Consider the following 21442-nt stretch of genomic DNA (forward strand, 5'->3'; position numbering starts at 1 on the left):
TAAAAAAAAAAAAAATTAGATTTTTTTTTTTTTTAACTGCTAGTGAGACTGCTAGTGAGAATTGGTGAGCATCTGGAGAAGATTCAGAGAAAATGGCAGACAGGTGCTGCATTCACATTCCAACAGGAATTTGCTCTCCCTAGTAAGTACTTAGAAAACTTTGTGATTTCAGGATCACTTTTATTTTATCATTTTTCATTTTGGAGTAGTGGAAGCTTCTGGGAGAGTTTTTTTGTTTCATTGTTTTTGCTTTAGATGTATACCCGCAATTCAATGAAATGTGTACCCAAAATTGAATGAAATGCCTTTTATTTTATTTTTTAAATCCCGTGTAACCTCTATTTCAGTCATTGTTTAGGCAACTTCTAATAAAGGTTTAACCACTAACATTGCGTAACTCTAAGTTGTGCTATTTTGCAGTAGTGAATATAGCTCTACTCCCATTTCACATACAAAAAGCAAAGCATGTTTTCTTTTAGCCCTCCTCATTCCGTAAATACGAAATCCAGAAACAAGCAACACAAGAGATTGACTTTACCCTGAGTGGAGGAAAAATCTGTCGAGAAAGGGGCTATTATTTTATTGTTTGTTGACTTTTTTCCTAATTAGAAATAGCAGGACAGTCGATCTCCAGGAAGAGTCTGGCGAGAACTCAGCTCCCTGACCCTTTGGAGAGATCAGGAAGAGGCGTCGGACTAGCGGGACGGAGCCTGGCAGCTCTCAGCGGTCCGGGAATGGAGAGTCTTAGTTGACTCTTAAGAGAATGTCTGAACTTCAGATTTCTAAATTTAGATAAATTCGGTTACGCTCAGACTTAGAACTTAAAACTGCAGCCTCGGAAGGAAGATCTCCGCTATCCCCTTACAAGCTCGGTGTTTGCATTTCGTGCAGGGAGTTGAGACGGTAAAACGAGCAGGTGAGAAAGCCGCGGCGCCACTTCCAGGAACCGAGGGCTGCGGCTGCAATGATTCACTTTGGGCTTGGCGGCGGCCGAAACCACACTGCCCAGACTGCAGGTCAGGGGTTTGAACTTTCCTGTGCCCACCCTACTAGACACCGGCAGCTCGCGGGGCTCCCGAGCCGGCGAGCAGCTGGACGCGGGTCGCGGCGCGGGCGGGAGAGGCAGCGGGCGCCGAAAGGAGCCGGCGGATGGGGGGCGCTAACTCGCCCCGCCGGCGCGATTGGGACCTTGCCTCAGAGCAGCAGCCCGTCTGTCCCCGCCGCGCCAGGCCAGTGGCTCCCGGACGCCGCCACCGTCCCGCCCGGCTGCGATGTCACCGCGCCCCGAGGTCCTCGATTCGGTCGGAGGTGCGCCTGACCTCCAATGCGCCCCGCGGAAAACGGGAGCTCCCAACCCTCAGCTCCACCCCGGCCCGCCCAGACGTCCCGCGCCCTAGGACGAAAATTAACCATAGCTCATTACACCCAATTTGCCTTTGTAACGCCAAATGGCAATCTAATAGTTTGTGGATGGCTTTGTTATTTTAACGTGCATTACCTCATTTGATCCTTAAAGGGAAGACAACTGCTCATTAAGGGCCCTTAGAGCCACAATAGTATCACTGTTCCATGTTCTAAGATTTTTAAGCATCTTTAATAGGAGACCCTGAAAACCTGTCTCCTACTTAGATAGTATGAGTAGTTATTTAAATGGGGTCCATTAACTATTTTTATATCCGAATATGGAGGGAATGCTTATAGCTTTAAATATTCTATTTGAAGTTCTAAGAAGAGTTCATTTGTTGAAATAATAGGACATTTTTCTGGCAGATTCAGACTTGGGGGGACAAGTTGGAAGGAGAGGAAGGAGGAGTAAGGAGCAAGAGGAGGGAGCAAGATGAAGGAATGCAGCAGATCTGTAAGTGAGGGTTCATCTAGGGGCAGGTGTCCTCCAGGACACCCCACCAGGTAGAGGGAATCTAGCTGGCACAGCTTTTCCATCAGGTTTTTGGCTTAGATGCTTTCAAAATACTTTAAACATTCAAATTAAAAAATTTTAAGTTATATGTAACTGTGTATAGGACAAGCAAAAACAATTATTTTATACACACTCATGACAGCTAAAAATTAAACAAAAACCAAAAATCTGAGAAAATATAGGTTCTGGGGAAGTGTGGGTTTGGGGTATCTATGAAGCTATAGAGAGCAGGACATTTATATGGGCTGTCTGGAATATGAAATACTTGATTTAGGTGGCTATTCATTTGTAGTATTTGGAACATAGAGAAATTTAAAAGGTGTTATCACTTTAACATATTGTGAAGGTTATAATGGTTGTGTTGTTAATTCCCAGCAGAGAGGCATTGTCTCGACAGTGAAGGACCTTTCTCTATTCACCCATCACCAGCAGAGAACTCAACAGCTTCAAAATACCTTATTTAGGATTAAGGTGGCCTTTTTTCTGCATAGGCTAAGATTAACAAATGTGCCTTAGTTGAACTATTAAGCAAAAATGTCCTAAATCAGAAGGTCAAAGAAAAACCTTATTCTACAATCTTAGGCTAGAATAAGCAAATGGTAATAAAGCAGCAAGTCTTTACACATGTGTGTAAATTTGTTGTGGCAAACAAATGAAAGTGCATATGGAAATGCCACGTATGAACATCAAGAATAAATTTAAGGAGTAAGTGTGCTGACTAGCAAAAAAAAAATGAGTACAAACTGAAATTATTACAAAATAATGCAAAAAATATACTAAGGAGCACAGGCTAAGTAGCTACAAATTAAACTTTTCACCTTTTCTTAAAGATGTAAAACAAGCCTTAAAACTGAAGGACAAGTCCATATGAAAATTTGTAAAACATAAATAACTTATTCTTAGAGATTGTATAGTTAGCCAAGTCAGTAGCTCACATACTAACGTATGAGTTCATTGGGTTGTCTTGCTTCTTCATTGGTGTTCTTTTGACATTTAATTTTAGAAATGATTGTCTGAAAAAATGACTTAAAACAACACATGGCCAAGATTTTCAATGTTGAAATTCTGTAATAAGGACACAAGACACCAAAGTTTTCTTTCTTCTTCTTCTTTTTTTTTTTTTTTTTTACTAAAGTCCAGAAATTTCCATAAGACAAGTACATTAATGAAATGTTTCCAAAGAAATACTGAACAATATATACTCTAGTTAGCTGAGGGTTCCAGCTCAGGAGTTCATACCTAATTCTTGTTCATTAAAAATCAGCATGGATCTTAGATGATCTAGAATATACTGTGTTTTAAAATCCACAGCTGGTTTGATTTTAACCATAATGAAAAACCAGTATTCCTATTCCATCAAATGTGTTTTACAAGCAATAATAAATTCAGATCCACTGTATTATGCAACACACATCTTTGGAAAGCAACATAAACAGTGAGATCAGGTCAGTAGAAATATACACAGTTAAAAGAAATACACAAAGTACTGTAGTTTTATTAAAAACTACTACTTGAGAAAGAAATCTTTCCACAAATAGCATAGAATTGTAGAATGATGAAAGGATTTGGGAAAGCTTTACAAAAGCCTAATTCCAACTGTATCTTCCTGAGGGTGGTGGCAAAGGGTATTTCCTTCCTTCTCTGGGATATCCCTGTAAATAAGCAAAAGCGAGAGTTTATCTTCTGGATTAACACCCCTTCAAAGAAATTAATTTTACATCTCTCTGGAAAAACACACCACATAAGCTGAATATGTCTTAAAAGTATTTAACATGGAAGGTCTTTCATAAATAGATGCTTTAGGCCCCCAGTTTCATGCAAAGCTTGCTATAAATGGTACCACTGAAAACTACCCAAAGGAGCTCTATCACGCACTTAAGAAACTCCTTAAAATGCACACAAATGAATTACAGTTAAGGGACCTGTGTAAAAGACTAGTGGTTCTCAATCTTCCCTGCCACCCCTGGCAGTAATTCAAGTCACATTGTGGTAAGATGTCCACATCATCTTTAGACATATGCTGGAAAAGTCATTTTGCTTAACCAAGACAAGAGCTTGATAAGGCAGCTGAGGCCTAATGAACTATTAATTTTAGGGATTTTTTTTGGGGTATGTTTAGCTATAAATAGTAGAGTATTAAGTAACACATTAGATTATTACATAATTACTAGTGACATTCACAACATATCCTAGTAAGCTTACAAATAACATTTCTGTACAAAAAAATTCCCTCACAATTCCCTTTCTAGGCCTCTAGGATTCTGAAACAGACTCCCCACCCCACACCCTGGCCCCGTGTTGTCATTCAGTGGTTTAAATTATAATGAGTATGTGTAGACCATTAAGGCTTTATTTTTAGTCATATAAACTTCACTAAATAGAGTGGTCATAATTACACTGTTTTTAACAATGAACTTCTGCAATTTAATAGTACTTCAAAACCTGTGATTTAATAAAAAGTATCTATAAAAAAAGAGTGAGAAAAAGAAATGTATTTGTAAAAGGTCCTAAAAGAATTATAAATTTACCAATTGGTTTGTATCTTCTAAGTGAATAACGATTTTACCTGCTGTAAAAACAGAGAGTTCCTTCCAGGGAAGACCTCCTCTGAAGGAGATGAGAAACCAGAGGAACTGGGCTCAGAAGAACCCGGCAGCCAGGCCACAGCTCTGCTGCCACTGCTGTTTCCCACTTGGAAAAATGAGGTAATCGGACTAAAAATTCTCCAGGGTTTCTTCTAGTTTATAAGTATGTCCCCATTTCAGTAATACTCATTTTGTAGACTGCCTACTATCATCCCATCAACTCTTCAGCATAAAATGGCAAACTACTGATATGATTTTTAGACCTCTGAGGCTGACAGTAATTCAAAATAAAATTCTATGAACAGATTTTAATAAATTTTAACAAAATTCTCTTAAAAGATAATTAAATGATTATTTTCTTATAAAGTGAATAGCCTTGTAAAAAGATACGCAAAAATGTGTAGAAGAAAAAAAAAAAAACATCTTTCTAAGCTGTCAAAAGAGAGGTCTTACACAAAGGGACCGCATGCCAAGAACCTGTGTAAGAAAATTAATATTCGAAGCACTGCAAAAGGCCTGTAGGCAACACAAGGTAAGCAATTTTAAAACCACTTCACATCACCACAGGTGCTAAACTCCATGAACACTGCACACACTAAATCGTAGTATTCAGACCCTGTTCTCTGGCAAGGATTTGATTGCAGAGCACGTAAATACTAGCCAGGTGTCAAATGGCTGGGGGGACAAAGAGACTGAGGCAAACAGACCTGTCTTAAATTCTGCTTAAACTGGATACTTTACAGAGAAGGAAATGAAGCTCACACATGCTAAATAAATTTGTCTAGGAATTGTTATACTCATTGTAAAGCTATTTAAATTTAGCTAAAAAATATGTGGGAAATAATGAAGGAGATATTTCTTTCCATGAAAAGGGGTATCCCAGATGAATCAAGACAGAGGAGACTTCTAAGATGAATAAAGGTAACAGCTAAAAGGGTAGACTGTTGCTTTCAGCTTCTACAAAATTATCTAATATGAAATCTAGTTTCTACTACTATAAAGAACATCCTTAAAGGATAAAAAAATGTTTTGGCAACTGACTCTATTTGTGCTAAATAGTACTGGCCTCTATGATTAAAAGGACTCTGGGGCTGGAAAACCTTTAGCATCTTCAGGGTGTAACAGATAGAGTAAGGCACAGACTCACTCTATATACATTTTAAATTGAGGGACCCAAGTTCAGCTGACTGACACTATCAGTATCTCATCCAGAAATGTTTTTAGGAAAATACGTTTTTAGGAAAATACTCAGGTGTCCTGAGAAGCATGGCTAAGTACCAAGTGTGCAGCGTGCTTTTCATCCCACAGCCCACACTGTATCACCTGTCTCCCTCCACGATCATCACGTCTGGGTGGATACCCGCCAGGTCCAGCCAGCATCTGGTACTGGTTTGGCTGGAAGGCTGCATTTTGGGTTTGGAGCATCCGGTTCCATGGTAGCAGAGGTTCAGCCCCAACGCCTCTGTGGAGAAGTATTATGTCTGCATTATAAGTCAAACCTGTTACATAGCTCAAAGTCTCAAACTGGCTAGCATCATCTCCAACTCTTAGGACAATCAAATTTGCCTGCATTTGTCAAATGGGACGTACAGCATCAGAGCGACCTTTATGCCCCTCATATTCAATGTAGTCTAACATGTTTAAGTATCAGCATTTAAAGAAAAGGGATCTAAACGCGAATGAATCAGAAACGCAGGACTTAAAATATTTTGTTCATTTTCAACTATGAAATTTCCTTTTTGGTCACTTGAATATTTGGACCCAATATCACCAAGTTGGTTACATTTAAGACGCTATCCAAAGAGTAAACATGTACAAGACAGGAAAATGGGCTTTATTTTTAAAAATGTCTAGACTCGTTCTTGGAGTCCATTCTTTCTAGTTAATTGCAGGTTGCAAATGAATTCTTACTGCTCAGTATTTTGAATCTAGGGTAGGGGACTTGGCTGTTTTTTCCCATCCATTATTCTGCTCAATATGTCAGAAGGTCTGATCGGGAGGAAACCTTTTCAAGTTCTATTGATGCAGTTTTCAATTGACCACGGTGACCTAGCAACATGAGCACTAATTGGCATGGGCTGACTGGCATTTGGTGTACAGTTTACATGGGAACACAAATTCAACAGCTATTATAACCCAGTTTGCCGGCCCAGATTACTAGTCAAAAGAAATGTTTTAATTGTCTTCAAGTGCCTATTTTAACTTTGCAGATACAAAGCAACAGGTATGATGTATTAAATAATAATGTAAAACTGTCACATAAACAATGTAGCCAAGATACACCTTCTAAAGATAATCACCATGTAAGACACAATTTTATCGAGGCATTTTCAACTTCCATTTTACAGAACAGTCACTATAAAGAATAGAAGCAAAATTCTCCAATATATTTTTAACACCAGATGCTTTGAGGCCATTACAGATTTTAGGAGAAATCACAGAATTTTAAAATTGCTAAAGCACTAACTGCAACCATACCAGCATATGAATTTCACTTCCCAGGTGCTGGTGGTGGGGGGGAACAGCTTGAAGTTGGGCTCACTGGGTAATGCTGGGTAATGCATTCTTCTCACAGCTATTCAAACCTGAATCCATCCTCTTTACCCTCCCATTCTCCTTGCCTTCACTTGGAGCTTGTTTTTGTTTTTTTTTTTTTTTTTAATACCAAAGATAATTCTTTTTGTGTGATGACTCAAAGAACAACTCCTTGAAGAACTATAGAGAAGCCAATACTATTCTTCACAGTTAGTGGTGAAACCAGAGCTTTAACCAATAAAATCTGCTGTACTCAAAATAAAAAATATATCTCAGAGGGAATATCCATATATTCAGGGCTTTTATTATTTTTCAGGCTCATTACTAATACAAATATATTTTAGCAAGAGTGTCCCATCTCTTTGGAAAGAACAATTATGCAGAGAGACAGGAATGTTCTCTTCTGATCTCTAAGGAGTGAGGGGTTAATGTTTTGTACTGTAACCAAGGAGGCTTATCAAACTTGGGCCATTAACATAAAACCGACACACCAAAGATGCAACTCACACATTGTGTTAACTGTAATCAATTTTTATTTTCAGTTCTGCAATGATCAAACTCACTCAACTGGGCTTCTGGAAAATCTGCTGGTATGGACGATATTATAAATGCAATTTTACATTATTTTGTATTCTAAAAATAGGTTAGAAACAAAGCCACAATTTAAAAGCACAAAGTCCTCTTTTTGTTCAAAATAATTACTTGAAATGTTTTTGAAAGATAATTTTTATAAAAATATTTTAATTGAAATTAAATAGAAAGAACAGTAGGAGGGACAGGTACTATCCTCTTTTGCTTTTTTATTGGCAGTCCTTTCTTTTCCACAGGTCTACCATATTTCTATACTAATTGTATTAATTTGCAAGTAGTTACAAGTAAATTTACCTTCAAAAATACACTTTAAATCTGGGACCAAAGTATTGAGGTTGACACATTTTACCTTTTTTAAATTAGTAGCTATCTACTGAGACAACTTACCTGAGGCATTTGGCATCATGGATGGCAACTACATATATATATTTACATTATTGCCAACATTCGATTTTCTTTTTTTAAAATGTTTCTAAAAAAAATTTAATTCCAGTATAGTTAAAACACAGTGTTAGTTTTAGGTGTACAACACCATGATTCAACAATTCCATACACCACCTGGTGCTCATCATGACAAGTGAGTGCCTTAATCCCCATCACCTATTTCACCCATCCCCCACCCACTTCCCCTCTGGTAACCAGCAGTTTGCCCTCTATGGTTAAGACTCTGTTTTTTGTTTTTTTTCTATGACAACAATATTCTTAAGTTTTGGGACACCTGGGTGGCTCAGTCAGTTAAGAGTCTGCCTTCAGCTCAGGTCATGATGCCAGGGTCCTGAGATTGAGCCCCACATCAGGCTCTCTGCTCAGCAGGAGCCTACTTCCCCCTCTCTCTGTGCCTGCCCCTCTGCCTACTTGTGATTTCTCTGTCAAATAAATAAATAATATCTTAAAAAAATTCTTAAGTTTCTAAATTCCCATTTTGAAAAGTAGCTTGCAATATGAAGTCATTACGACCAATCTGGATATTTTAAATTTATATACATGGCAGTTTTTAAAGATTTTCCATGACTGACAGCCTAATGCCCATAAGTTAAAAAGTAAATGGCCACCTTGGATATGGCCAGAAAAGAGAAGCCCTCCCTGGCAAGAATTACACGCACAACACGGCAGAACTCTAGCGACGAAGAGAACTCAAATACTCTCTACCATTCACTCAGTTTGAGCTGGCCCGTCTCTGTGCAAGAAGGCAAGGGTGGGGCAGTTCCTGTTGTATTTTTTTTTTAAAGATTTATTTATTTTTGAGAGAGACAGAGAAAGAGAGCATGAGTGAAGCAAGGGTGGGGCAGAGAGAGGGAGGGAGGAAGACATCTCAAGGAGACTCCCTGCTGAGCATGAGCCTGAGGTAGGGCTCCATCCCACAACTCTGAGATCATGGCCTGAGGCAAAATCAAGAGTCGGATGCTTAACCCAATGAGCCACTCAGGTGCCCCCTGTTGTATTTTCAAATGAAATGAACATATGGAGTATAGATACTACCTCAAAGTAGGAAAATTCAAGAAACAGTGTATTTTAGCAAAAAAAAGTACATTCAACATTTTGTTTTCTAGTAGGGTTCTCAACCAAATACCCAAAATAGTGCAGTGGGCAAGTACTGAACTAATAATAAGGATCAGGGGTGCCTGGGTGGCTCAGCAAGTTAAAGTGTCTGCCTTTAGCTCAGGTCCTGGGGTCCTGGGCCCAAGCCCTGGATCAGGCTCCCTGCTCAGTGAGGAGCCTGCTTCTCCCTCTCCTTGCTGCTCCCCCTGCCTGTGCTCTCCCTGTGTCAAATAAATAAAATCTTTTAAAAAAAAAATCAGTAAAACTGGTTCCAGTAAGAATTCTACTACTTACCAGTTGTGTCACATCTCAGTAAAGTCAAAGTGACTACAAGTTATTTTCTCCTCTACGCCTTGTGAAATCAGAATGGTTAGACACACCTGTCAGTCTGTATCTGCTAACTGTATCTGCTAACAGGCTAATGGACAAATTTCAGGTGGCTGAATTCAAACTTTGTTTTCTTTATGAATGTTATGCTTCTTAAATGACATGGTCTAGGGGCGCCTGGGTGGCTCAGTGGGTTAAGCTGCTGCCTTCGGCTCAGGTCATGATCTCAGGGTCCTGGGATCGAGCCCCGCATCGGGCTCTCTGCTCAGCAGGGAGCCTGCTTCCTCCTCTCTCTCTACCTGCCTCTCTGCCTGCTTGTGATCTCTCTCTGTCAAATAAATAAATAAAATCTTTAAAAAAAAAAAAAAATGACATGGTCTAAGAATTTTCTTATGCTCACATTTAACTTCTGCTTTAAGGTAGTATTTCAAGTTTCCAACTAAAATTAGACCAAAAATGAATGCTCCACAAAACTTGTCCCTAACTGCTGGATTCACAAAGACAGTCAAGATACAATACAAGTACTTGGCTAGGGCAGAAGAACAAAAACCTGATGGAAATCAGGACAATGGTGATGATCTTAGGAGATCTTTCAGTGTCTAGAGGGAAGCAAAGCCACTGGAAATGAAGAAAGAATGTCTCAAAAGTGGAAGGAGATCCTTTATTTCCTCTAAGTCCCTACAGCTTTACTATAACATTATGTTCACATAAGCATTCTAAAAAGTTCTGTTTGTTCAAGTCAAAGTTTCTTAGTAAAGAATGGTATAGAAGAGAAATGTATGGAAACTGCTCGACTGCTGTGTACCTAGGTTTCCTCATCTGTAAAAACAACATCTACTTCAGAGGCTTGCTAGGAGGAATAAATGAAGTCTTTTCTAAAGGCATGTTCACTCACAGTGCTGACACTTCGTAGGCAGACTGTAAAGGTTCTGCCTACGAACCTTTATTATTAACGACACGGGAGAGAAGCAAGCAACAAAGTAGGGAAACTGAAAATCAAACTCAACAAACTTAATGCAGAAAGACAGTTATTTAAAATGAGATCAGTTCCAATGTGGTAATTTGTAATTTAGGAAAAATTTAAGCCTTACTCATTTTCTAATTTGTCTGAAAATGGTAGTATCCCAAAGATGTGGAAGTAGGGTATGCTTGGGGCACTTATATTGAAAACAAAACATAAATTCAGGCATTGTATGAGTCACCTTAAATTTAAAAAGCAGCTTGCACTAAGTAGTTGCTACTATTAATACATAATTTAGTAACATGATTTATCTTCTTGAAGAAAATCACGAAATGAAGTTTGGGAATCTCCAAAAAAGTTTTCTTAAAAGGGGAGCAACATTTATAATCCCATTCATAACAACACTTTTATTCATTTCAGATTATCAGACTGCTAAAACAGTAAAAGAGAGGGGAACAAAACAGATTAGAATTGGGAAGGCAAAGAGGGAAACCTTACTATAGGTTTAATTGGTTTCAGCATTTACTGATGCTGGCAAACCAGCATAGAATGATAGGTTTGAAAGCTGCCCTATAAAAAATTATTCTACAGATGTTAATATAATTATTCATAATATGCCTAGCTGTCTTGTCATGTAGAAACCACCTGACTTAGGAGCACACAACTTATCAATGAAAGAACATAAGTCAAACATCCCTTGTTATTAAACCATGTCACACTCTTCCTAGTCCCCAGTACTTATTAGACTGCAGATCCCATAATCCTTTTCTGAGTCCCTTCTGCATTTAATTCAGTTCAGTCTTAAGCAGTTAAAGAAACTGTTTTCAGTGGCAACTAATAACTACTGACCTACAGTGACACTGCCCTACAATAGGCTTGTCAGCCCTGAAAAAGTTGTACCAAAGAAGCTGATTAGGACTTCAAGAGGTCTGTAGCAAGAATCAATGGTTGGTCTGTACTAATGCTGTGTTGCCTGCACAGAAATGATAAAAGTGGAACACCATTAGTTATGCCTCATTAAGCTGCACAAGCCTTCTAAAAAGAAATTTATTTAGCCTGACCAAAACCTAATACAATTTTAAGCCCTCTGTGTTGCATTTTTCAGGCCACCTTAAAACATTCACTAAAATAAAGGGCAAGGACCAAGGGAAGTGGGAAAGTATATAAAGAGGAGTCTTTTAATTCAATGTGTTAGGCATCTATTTTCCTAAAAGAAGCACAACAGAAACTGTTTAGAGGGAAGAAAGTACATTTCAAACCCTGGAGAAAGCCCAAACCTCAAATGTTAATGTGGAAAAATATTTAAAAGTCATGTTTGCTTTAATATTACCTGTCAAATCTTTGCTGCTGGAAAAGAGGAGGAGGACCCCGCCAGGAATCCTGTGGCCTCATATCTGGAAAATAAACAGGGAAGGGTCAACAGAAGATTTTAAGTAATCACAACTATAAACATCCTAGAAGAGAGCACAGGCAGTAATTTCTCTGACATAGGACACAGCAACATTTTTCTAGATAGGTCTCCTGAGGCATGGGAAACAAAAGCATAAAATAAACTAGTGGGACTACATCAAATAAAAGGCTTCTGCAGACTGAAGCAAACAATCAAAACTAAAAGACAACCTACAGAACCAAAGATATTTGCAAATGATATATCTGAAAAAGGGTTAGTATCCAAAATATATAAAGAACTGACACAACTCAACATCAAAGAAACTCCAGAATTCAATTAAGAAGTAATCACTATTCAGCTACCCATATTATATATATATATTTTTTAAGATTTTATTTATTTATTTGACAGAGAGAAATCACAAGTAGGCAGAGAGGCAGGCAGAGAGAGAGGAGGAAGCAGGCTCCCCGCTGAGCAGAAAGCCCGACGTGGGGCTCGAACCCAGGACCTGGGATCATGACCCGAGCCGAAGGCAGGGGCCCAACCCACTGAGCCACCCAGGTGCCCCCCATATTATATTCTTATAAATAAAATTTCTTGAAAAAAAAATCTGAGACAAAATACAAACTCAATAAGCTAGCATAATTATACAAACTACAAATGTAAAAAGACACAAAATCAACAGGGTCAGTAAATTTTTCATTATTTTTCCTTTGATAATGAAACATAGTTTCAAGAGTCTTAGTCATTAAACTCCCACATTTCTCTCTCACTACCTATGTATGCGTGCATGAGTATGTAAAGGTATGTTTTTCACATTTTTATTTTAAATGCTGTGCAAAAGAAAGGGATTTAGGTTCTTTTCCATAAATACAACTGGAAGAATAGTAACTCCAATAGAAATCCTGAGAATTTCCCCCTAAGCATGGAAACTGGAAGGAACTCTGGCTTACCTAGCTATCACAACAAAGTGGAGGGCATGCATTTCTCCAACACAGGCCAGAAGATGCTAATAAAGGGACCACCCACTTTTCCATTGTTTTCTGAGACTCAAACTTTCTCCTCTAACACAAAGCTGAACTGGCAACATCTGACTCCAAGGAACAACTAAATGGCTGCTACTCCTGCACGTAACTAAGCTGAAAGGAGCAGCCCCAAACACCGGTCAGGCGGGCACTCAGCAGCTCAGCAGGTCATGTAAACCAAGTGCTGCTCTGCTCCGGTCTCCAGTCTTGCAGTCACCTTGGCCACCGTTCAGCAGGGTCTGTGTGTGACCTAATTAAAACAGCTGGTTCCAGGAGTTGTCTAATGAGTTCACTGTGTGAGGACAGTAACCTCCTCCAGACTCCTGAGACCCAAGGACAACAAGGCTTACCATAATGTATTCAGACTCACATTTTAATGGAAACACAAACTAGAAACATGCTTTTCAAAATTACTTCCTTAAAGGAAAGAAGAAATGAAAGCTTATCTCTGGTTAAGAACCAAAAAAATGCAATCTGGGTTTACTTAAAAAAGGGGGGGGGGGGTGGAGAGAAAAATGGAATTATGCTTAAAAGCCCCACAAAGGAGAACATGGAACAAGCAGAGGATCTAGCTGTTCACATGATTACAGTGTGAACAACTACTACTGTTTTGGGCTCTCCCCACCTCAACAAGGCTGACATTGCCCCCTGAAGAGTTTTCCTAAAGAGACAACCACCCTTGGCCAGAGCAGGGGGGCAGCCAAAGCGCACTGCGCCTCGGCCAGCACGAAGTGTCCAGCAGCCAAACCCACAACAGATGCTTCTCTTGGAAAGCAGCAGGAAGCCTTCACCACCATTATTTTCATGCAGAGACCCATTCTGAATTGAAAGGTGGCATCTCATTGAAAAAAAAAAAAAAGAAAGAAATCTTGCCATTTTCAACAATGTGGATGGATTACGTTAAGGTAATTACTTAAGAGGGTATTACTTTAAGCGAAATAAGTTAATCAGATAAAGACAATTATCATATGATCTCACTGATAGGTGGAATTTGAGAAATAAGGCAGAGGATCATAGGGGAAGGGAGGGAAAAATGAAACAAGATAAAACCAGAGAGGGAGACAAACCACAAGAGACTTAATCTCAGGAAACAAACTGAGGATTGCTGGAGGAGAGGGATGGGAAGGATAGGGTGGCTGGGTTATGGACACTGGGGAGGGTATGTGCTATGGTGGGCGCCGTTAATTGTGTAAGACTGATATATCACAGACCTGTACCCCTGAAGCAAATAATACATGTTATATGTTATATGTTAATAAAAAATCAAGAAATAAAATAAAATCTAAGAAAAACATAAAAAGGAAGGTGGCACCTCTAGTCAATTTCAATTAAGACCCTTTCCATCTCTTAAAAGCCATTACTAGCAGAGGTCAAACTGAGGAACACTGCTGAGGAATTTTCATGCAGTCATTAGATATTCCAAACCTGAATGGGGACATGGGGGTTATCACCACAGAACCCACAGCCAACAGGGAAAGAAGGATCCCTACAGGCCCAGAATAATTTCTGAATCATTACTACAGACCATATATAAACAGGAAATCATAATCATTAGAGGTAAAACCAGAATTTCCTACAAAAACAGCAATGATAATCTGTGTGGTTTATTACTACCAAAAAACGTGAAATACACTTACTTCAACACATACATGATTTTCAATACATTACCATTCATGAGAAAGCAATCTACTGAAAGTAAAATAAACTGTTGGGCCACTTTTTCCTTTTTTAAAGATTTATTTGAGAGAGAGTGCAAGAACGAGAGTGAAAGAGAGAAAAAACATGCACAGAGGGGAGGAGGAGCAGGAGCCCAATTTGGGGCTTGATCCCAGGATCCTGGAATCATGACCTGAGCCAAAGGCGGACACTTAACCAACTGAGGCAGACACTTAACCGACTGAGCCACCCAGGTGCCCCTTTGATCATTACTTTGTTAAACATGGAAGTCCACTGGTCTATTCAGATGTTGTACACAAGTTAGTTTCATGAGAACTGGTTAAAATGTTTCCAGAAGTATATTTTATTTTGGTGTCTTACATATATCAAATTAGCTAATTTAACTAACCAAAATCAAAAGAAATACAGTGAATTTCATTTGGACCTCTGTCTAGCTCTGTATTTTACATGTCCCAGAATCACTTATAGTCATCCTGGAAACATGCCTCTTTTTACCATGAAGACTTAATTCCGTGATTTTGGTTCCGTGGGGTCTCTATATACATGGTATCATCACAGAATACAAACTTTCCATGGTACTTGTAGAAGCTTCCACACAGGATCCCTAATAAATTTAAAATTAAGCAAAAATAAGACACATCTAAATCAAGAAAAACCTCAAAAATGTTTCATGAAAAATAAAGGCAGAAAAAAATCTTGTATATTTTCTCCTAGAAACAGAACAAATGGAGGGAAAGTCACCATCATCCAGAATACATATTCATTAGATTCAAATATGCTTCATGTTAGATTAAGCACAACAATATTTCTAAGTGGAATTGGAATGTAAAGCTCATTAAGTACAAATACTGTCTGTAGAGAGAAGGAATCCTTCTTAATAGTTTACCTATGCACCTGCCTAGACAAATGGCCAAAGTCCCTATTTCCATTTTTAGTATGCCAGGTACTTCACACTCTATTTTGCTTTTACTATTTCTCACTTCCAGAATAACTGCTTTCACATTTAGCACATGCAAAAACTATAGTTTTTGTTAAAACCTAAGCAAATTTCCTAAGATGTAAAAATTCTGTCACACACTTACTAAAACATCTCTTGCTTTCAACCAAGAAAAGAAAAATAAAAAGGATCAAAGAAAACCTTCAAGGCAAATTTTAAACAAATCTCTTCATGTGGCTCCGAGAAATATATATAACCCTTAAGTATTCATAAAGCAGAAATATTTCCTGGCTGGTAAGTAATGAAGTAGAAGGTAAAACAAACTTATTATCATTCATTTGTATGGCTCTAACAGAAGATCCATTGAGAGGAAGAAAAAAAAATTCTGAGGTAGTGAATTGCACTTCAGAAAGGTACCAGCGAGAGAGGAAAAATGACAGTTAATTTTTTCCTTTGGTCTTTAAAAACTTATCCCTTTTTTAAAGCTCTAAGGCCATATAAACCAAGGCTTCGCCAATAGCTCCTCAAGTGACAATTTACCTAATCAGCGTGGCAATCACAGGGAAGATTCCATGTTTACTGATTGCACTAATCAAAAATCACTTTCCAAATGCAGCTAATTGACAAGTTTACCAACTGAAATGAAGAGAAGTGACATACTGGGTTCTCTGGGTTACAGAAATGAAATGTTTTATTCACATGGAGTACTCAAGGCTGCACTTGACTCCAGCAAGTTATCAGTACCCAGACAATTACTCATCAGCCAAAAACTGACACATCAAAGACAAATCAAAAACCAACAGTGAAAAACACCTACAGCAGAGAGTTTGACCAAATGGCCTGCCTTGAGTGTTATTTTGTACCACATAAAGAAAATAGCTATGATACTACAAACATTAAAAAAATTAAATGGCTTAGATCTCAATTTTACTGTAACTATTTCTGACCAAATTTCACAGTTCAAGATTCTATAAAAAAGAAAAGTGATCTTTTAATATTTATTTAATGCCCTCATAGCACTTACTGTGTGCTAGGCACCACTTCCAGTGCTTAATAACTTAAACTCCTTTATTATGGATATTCTGTGAGAGGGGTGTTCTCAGTACCATTTTAGAAATGGGGGGGGGGCGGCGGGGATGTCACAGGGCTCCTAAGTGGCACGGTAAAAGCAGAGGCTATGTTCTCTTAACCACGCTACATGCTACACTATGCTACGCCACAGTTCAGATGAACTTGTGCTGTTGGTATAGGTGACTCTCCAGGCTACTTCAGGAAGATCAGAGGAGAGCCACTACCTTAACCAAGAGGCTCACAAGCTTACGGTTTCAAGAAGGCAGGATCAGGGATTTAAAACGACTTTCAACATTTGGAAGTTTTGAATTAACATTATTCCACACATCTAATTAAGACAGGAAGGAAAAATAAATGTACTTAACACATGCACTTTGGTTACCATCTTGACAGATTCATGGGGAGAAAAATCAGAAAAAAATTTTGGCTAAAACATCTGAAAATGTTAATTAAATATCAATGGAAGACCACTACCCATCCAGCGACTGGCTACAGGTGTAAAGACTGACAATACCAAGGGCTGGTAAGAATGTGGAGCAATTGGACCTTCCCTGCACTGCTAAAGGAATGTAAATTGGTATAAACTGAATTAACTTGGGAAATGTGTCTGGCATTTTTATTCACGAGAGCTGAACATGCACGTGACCCTAGCCTTGCAATTCCACTACTTGTACATACCCACCCATTAGAGATGTTTACTTACGTGTGCTCAAAGACACACAGGAATTTCACAGCAGTACTACTCCAGAAGCCCCAAACCGGGAACCAACCCAAACACTATCCCAAAGAGAGAGAAATGACGACACAGTCACTGATGGAGCAGAGGAGGTGTGAGAATGAACGAACTGCTACAGAAACAATGCAGATAAATCTCAGAAACAAAATACGGAACAAAAGAGGGGAAATCTTCAAAAAGGTCAATCATGTTAAGAGTCCATTAAACAAACAGATGAAACAAATCTATGACACTGAAGTCAGGAAAATAATTACTTTAATGGGCTGGAGTGGCACCTGGGAAAGAATATAACGGGGGCCTTCTGGAGACTGGTCACTTTCTACTTTTTGATCAAAGCAGTGGTTACATGAATAGAAATTAATCAAACCTCACACTTATGACTCAGAACCTTATATGTTACATTGTAATAAAAAAGCATATGAAGATACATGTATAATAATCCAATTTTCAAAAATTGCATGTAAGAATATAATGAAAGAAACTACTGCTTTATTGCAGGACCATGGGATTACGGGTGTTTATATTTTATTATCTGCCATGTTTCCTTTAATTAACATGTATTATGGTAAAATCCATTTAAAATGTCACTAAAAGTATGGAGGAAAAAAAAATCAGTTTTCCCACCCTCTTAATTGGTTCCCATTTATGCTCCCAGAATTTTGTACTAGTTATTCTAAGCTTTTCTTTTTTTTAAGATTTTATTTTTTTATTTGACAAGAGAGACAGCAAGAGAGGGAATACAAGCAGTGGGAGAGGGAGAGCCCAATGAGGGGCTTGATCCTAGGACTCTGGGATCATGACCTGAGCCAAAGGCAAACGCTGAATTGAGCCACCCAGGCGCCCCCAGTTATTCTAAGCTTAATACCACCTGACTTTTTGCCATATATTTTAAACTCTTTTTTTTTTCCCCATCAAGCCAGAGTAGCCCAAATTCCCCTCAGTAGGCTCAGTTTGAATAGCACATTCCTACTGATTTTTTCCCATAAACTTTTTCATTCCTACCATTCCCATTCCCTTTGAAAGTCCCAGCATTAATGCTCAGGTGGCTCAGTGTTCACAAGTCACCAGGCAGAGAGGGACACTCATTTCTTGCCCTAAATCAATCCCTACTTTACAAAACATATTCCTTATTTTTAATGATATAATTAAAATAGAGACTCTGACTGAAATAGATTCTAATTAAAGTCACTCATAAGACTGGTAACAATGGCAAATGAGAGATTCAAGGTAATAAAAAGGGAGAGGTGACCCTACTATTTGAAATAAAATGCACAAATGCTAATCTGGTAAGAGCTGACTGTTGATGAAGACGACAAACTTAAGAACTATAAAAAATTACAGGCCGTGAAAGACATGAAATTCTTTACCTCTGATGTGACCTTGATAAATAAAAGACCTTCCTGACTTTCTTCTTACTCTTACTGTTGGAGATGGATCCTGCAGGATGAAAGGGGACCTGAGAATGAAGCACCTGGATTTACATGAACACCATACTGAGTAAGTGATTTATTTTCTGTGAAGGCAGTCCATGGTTTTTATAGATTCCCATATGGGTCTATGATTCCCTAGAAGATCTAGGGAATATTTCCCAAAGTGTGGTATGCATACCACGGGTGGTATATAAAATCAGTTTCTGGGGACTGTGAACAAACATTTTATCTTCATAATTATGTACTTATTTTTAGGCATATTTGAAAAAATACAATGTCATATACTTTTGATATAATCTTATATTTAAAATCAATCAATTTAAGTGGAAAAAAAAGATTTTCAAAGGTTTTAAGTAGTTGTCTGGGTGATAATCTGGATTATGGTGACAGCAGGTCCAGAGACTGGGCCTTAGGAAACATGAAATGAAAGGAAGCTACATAATGGAGAACACATGCTTTCACCTTTGCTGATCAAACCTCTCTCCAAATTTCTCAAAGTTTACTAAATGGAACAACCTCAGAAATGCCTCATAACCATCATTTTGAGAAATACCAGCTAACCTAAGCCATAGAGAATATACTTGGTTCTAGCACTCTGCATCTCATTTTTTTCTTCCTATTTGGAAGCTATGATACCATTATGGATAGATGTACATGATGAAGAGTCATAAAAAAAAGGAACTAATAAGGAATGTGTCAATAAACAGCTGGCTTTATCAAAAGCTGGATATGCTTTCACCATTTACTAGTAAAATGTCAGGGCATAGGTGACTCTTCCAAGACCTCTCTGTTGAATGTGGCATAGCTTGATATATATATGGAAATACTCAGAAATGTCATTTGCTAAATCTTAGGGGGAAAGCAGCTAAGTAATCTATCGCAATAAGCAGATCCCCACAAGGCCCATTAAACTCTGTGCCCTTTCTGTGTTTCACTAAATAGAATAAAACCTCTGAACTCCATAGTTTTCATGTAGTCTTAATATTGTTCCATTCAATGTCATAAAGCCACAGAGAGAGAGAGAGACAGAGATAGACAGGAAGAGAGAATACACTGAAAAGAGAGAGCTCTAAGACAGAATGAGACCTTCAGAACCAATTTCTTCCTGGATACTGTACCAGGAAAATAGGAAAATCTGAGTAGTTTAAAAAAAAAAAAAAAAAAAAAAAAGGTGGGCCTGTAACTTAATTAGCATGAAAACAGTGGTAGGCACATAGGATAAATACTCCCCAACAATCTTCGCATTAATCTGGTATTTCTTTGACAACTACAACTTTGGTTTAAAAAGATTTCTCAGAGCAGCCCCCTGTTTTTGTTAATTTAATTTGCATGAAATATTTCCAACAATCAGAAAGAAACTGAATAAAGTAACACTTAGATTTAACAAAGGTTTAGCATCTTGCCACAGTCACATCATGTCTTCCCTACCACCATGCTGTCCCAGTTTGGTTGGGTAGCAACCAGATAATCAGGAATGGAGAAGCAAAGGCTTTATGAAGAAGATGGTTTTTAGAACCTGGCACAAGACTTGAACACAGCCACAAAGCTCAAAAAATAACAAAATGGGGACACAATTTAAAATCAATACAAAATCTATAAAAAGCCTAACATTTAACTCCTTCTTCTCCTTTTCCACTATAATCCAAATGCCATGTAATTATTTTCAGTGGGTAACATTTCTGAACCACTTCTGTCCACAAAACAGGTTACAAGGGGTCAGGGAAAGGCCAAGATTTTCACAGAACCACGAAGTTAAAGGAGTATTCCTACCTAAAGCAATACCTGGCTTTATCTTAACATGCATCACAACATACAATGTGCATCATGAAAGGGAGATACTATGGTCTTTCAGTTGATTAAGAGGTTGTAATTCCACATCTACTGCACTGGATTTAACTGCCCCACACTTGTATTAATGGAATAAACAGCAATTCACTCCACACACCTCCTTCACACACACAGGTTCACTGTGGCATATTTATAGATGAAAATAAGAAATCCAATTCATATTATTCAATTAACTATATACAGCCAAAATAAAAGTATCTGAAAGACTTTACATTCCCTTATAATTCTTCTATGTTTTTATAGTCCACTATCTCTGCCCTGATAAAATACATCTTTCCAGCAATGAGATTAGAAACCAACCTTTGCTGTAATATTTCATTTAGCATGTCAAATATCAATTTGTAAAAACTTACTTGACATAAGTTTTGGAATCTGGGCTTGTCCTCTCAACAGCGGCCTGTATAAGTTCCCCTGATAAGTTGCAGGTGGTGGTGCAGCATTGCCATAAACGCCAGCCCCTGAGCCTCTTGGTATAACATGGCTGTAAAAGGATCCCACCAACCAGAAAAAAATTTATAGACAGATTCATTACATGACAGCTGATATAAATTAAATAAATGCTAGTAGTTGTCCCTTTACTACTAGATCTGATAAAGATAATACAAACTTAAAAGATTTATAATTAACAAAGTTCAAAATAGTACCAATGGTAAGGGTGATAGCGTATGTTTGTTTGCCACACCAAGATTCTTAACTGATAATTATTATTTTTTTTAAAGATTTTATTTATTTATTTGACAGACAGAGATCACAAGTAGGCAGAGAGGCAGGCAGAGAGAGAGGGAGGAAGCAGGCTCCCCGCCGAGTAGAGAGCCCGACGTGGGGCTCGATCCCAGGACCCTGAGACCATGACCCGAGCCGTAGGCAGAGGC

The 21442-nt window shown here is 38.3% G+C and overlaps 1 protein-coding gene across 2 annotated transcripts in view; it reads right to left on the reverse strand.

The window, feature by feature from the left end:
• Positions 1-3025: 3025 nt before the first annotated feature.
• Positions 3026-21442, reverse strand: part of XRN2 (5'-3' exoribonuclease 2) — a 93520-nt gene continuing 75103 nt past the window's right edge. For both annotated transcript variants that reach the window (XM_047744889.1, XM_047744888.1), the window contains 4 exons: positions 20924-21051; positions 11787-11850; positions 5827-5965; positions 3026-3570 (listed from right to left, as the gene is read on the reverse strand). In XM_047744889.1, the coding sequence (XP_047600845.1) occupies positions 3505-3570; positions 5827-5965; positions 11787-11850; positions 20924-21051 (397 nt within the window). In that variant the 3' untranslated portion in view covers positions 3026-3504. The remainder of the gene's footprint in view (positions 3571-5826; positions 5966-11786; positions 11851-20923; positions 21052-21442) is intronic.

Source organism: Lutra lutra, chromosome 9 (assembly GCF_902655055.1).
Source record: "Lutra lutra chromosome 9, mLutLut1.2, whole genome shotgun sequence".
In the NCBI taxonomy this organism is placed as follows: Eukaryota; Metazoa; Chordata; class Mammalia; order Carnivora; family Mustelidae; genus Lutra; species Lutra lutra.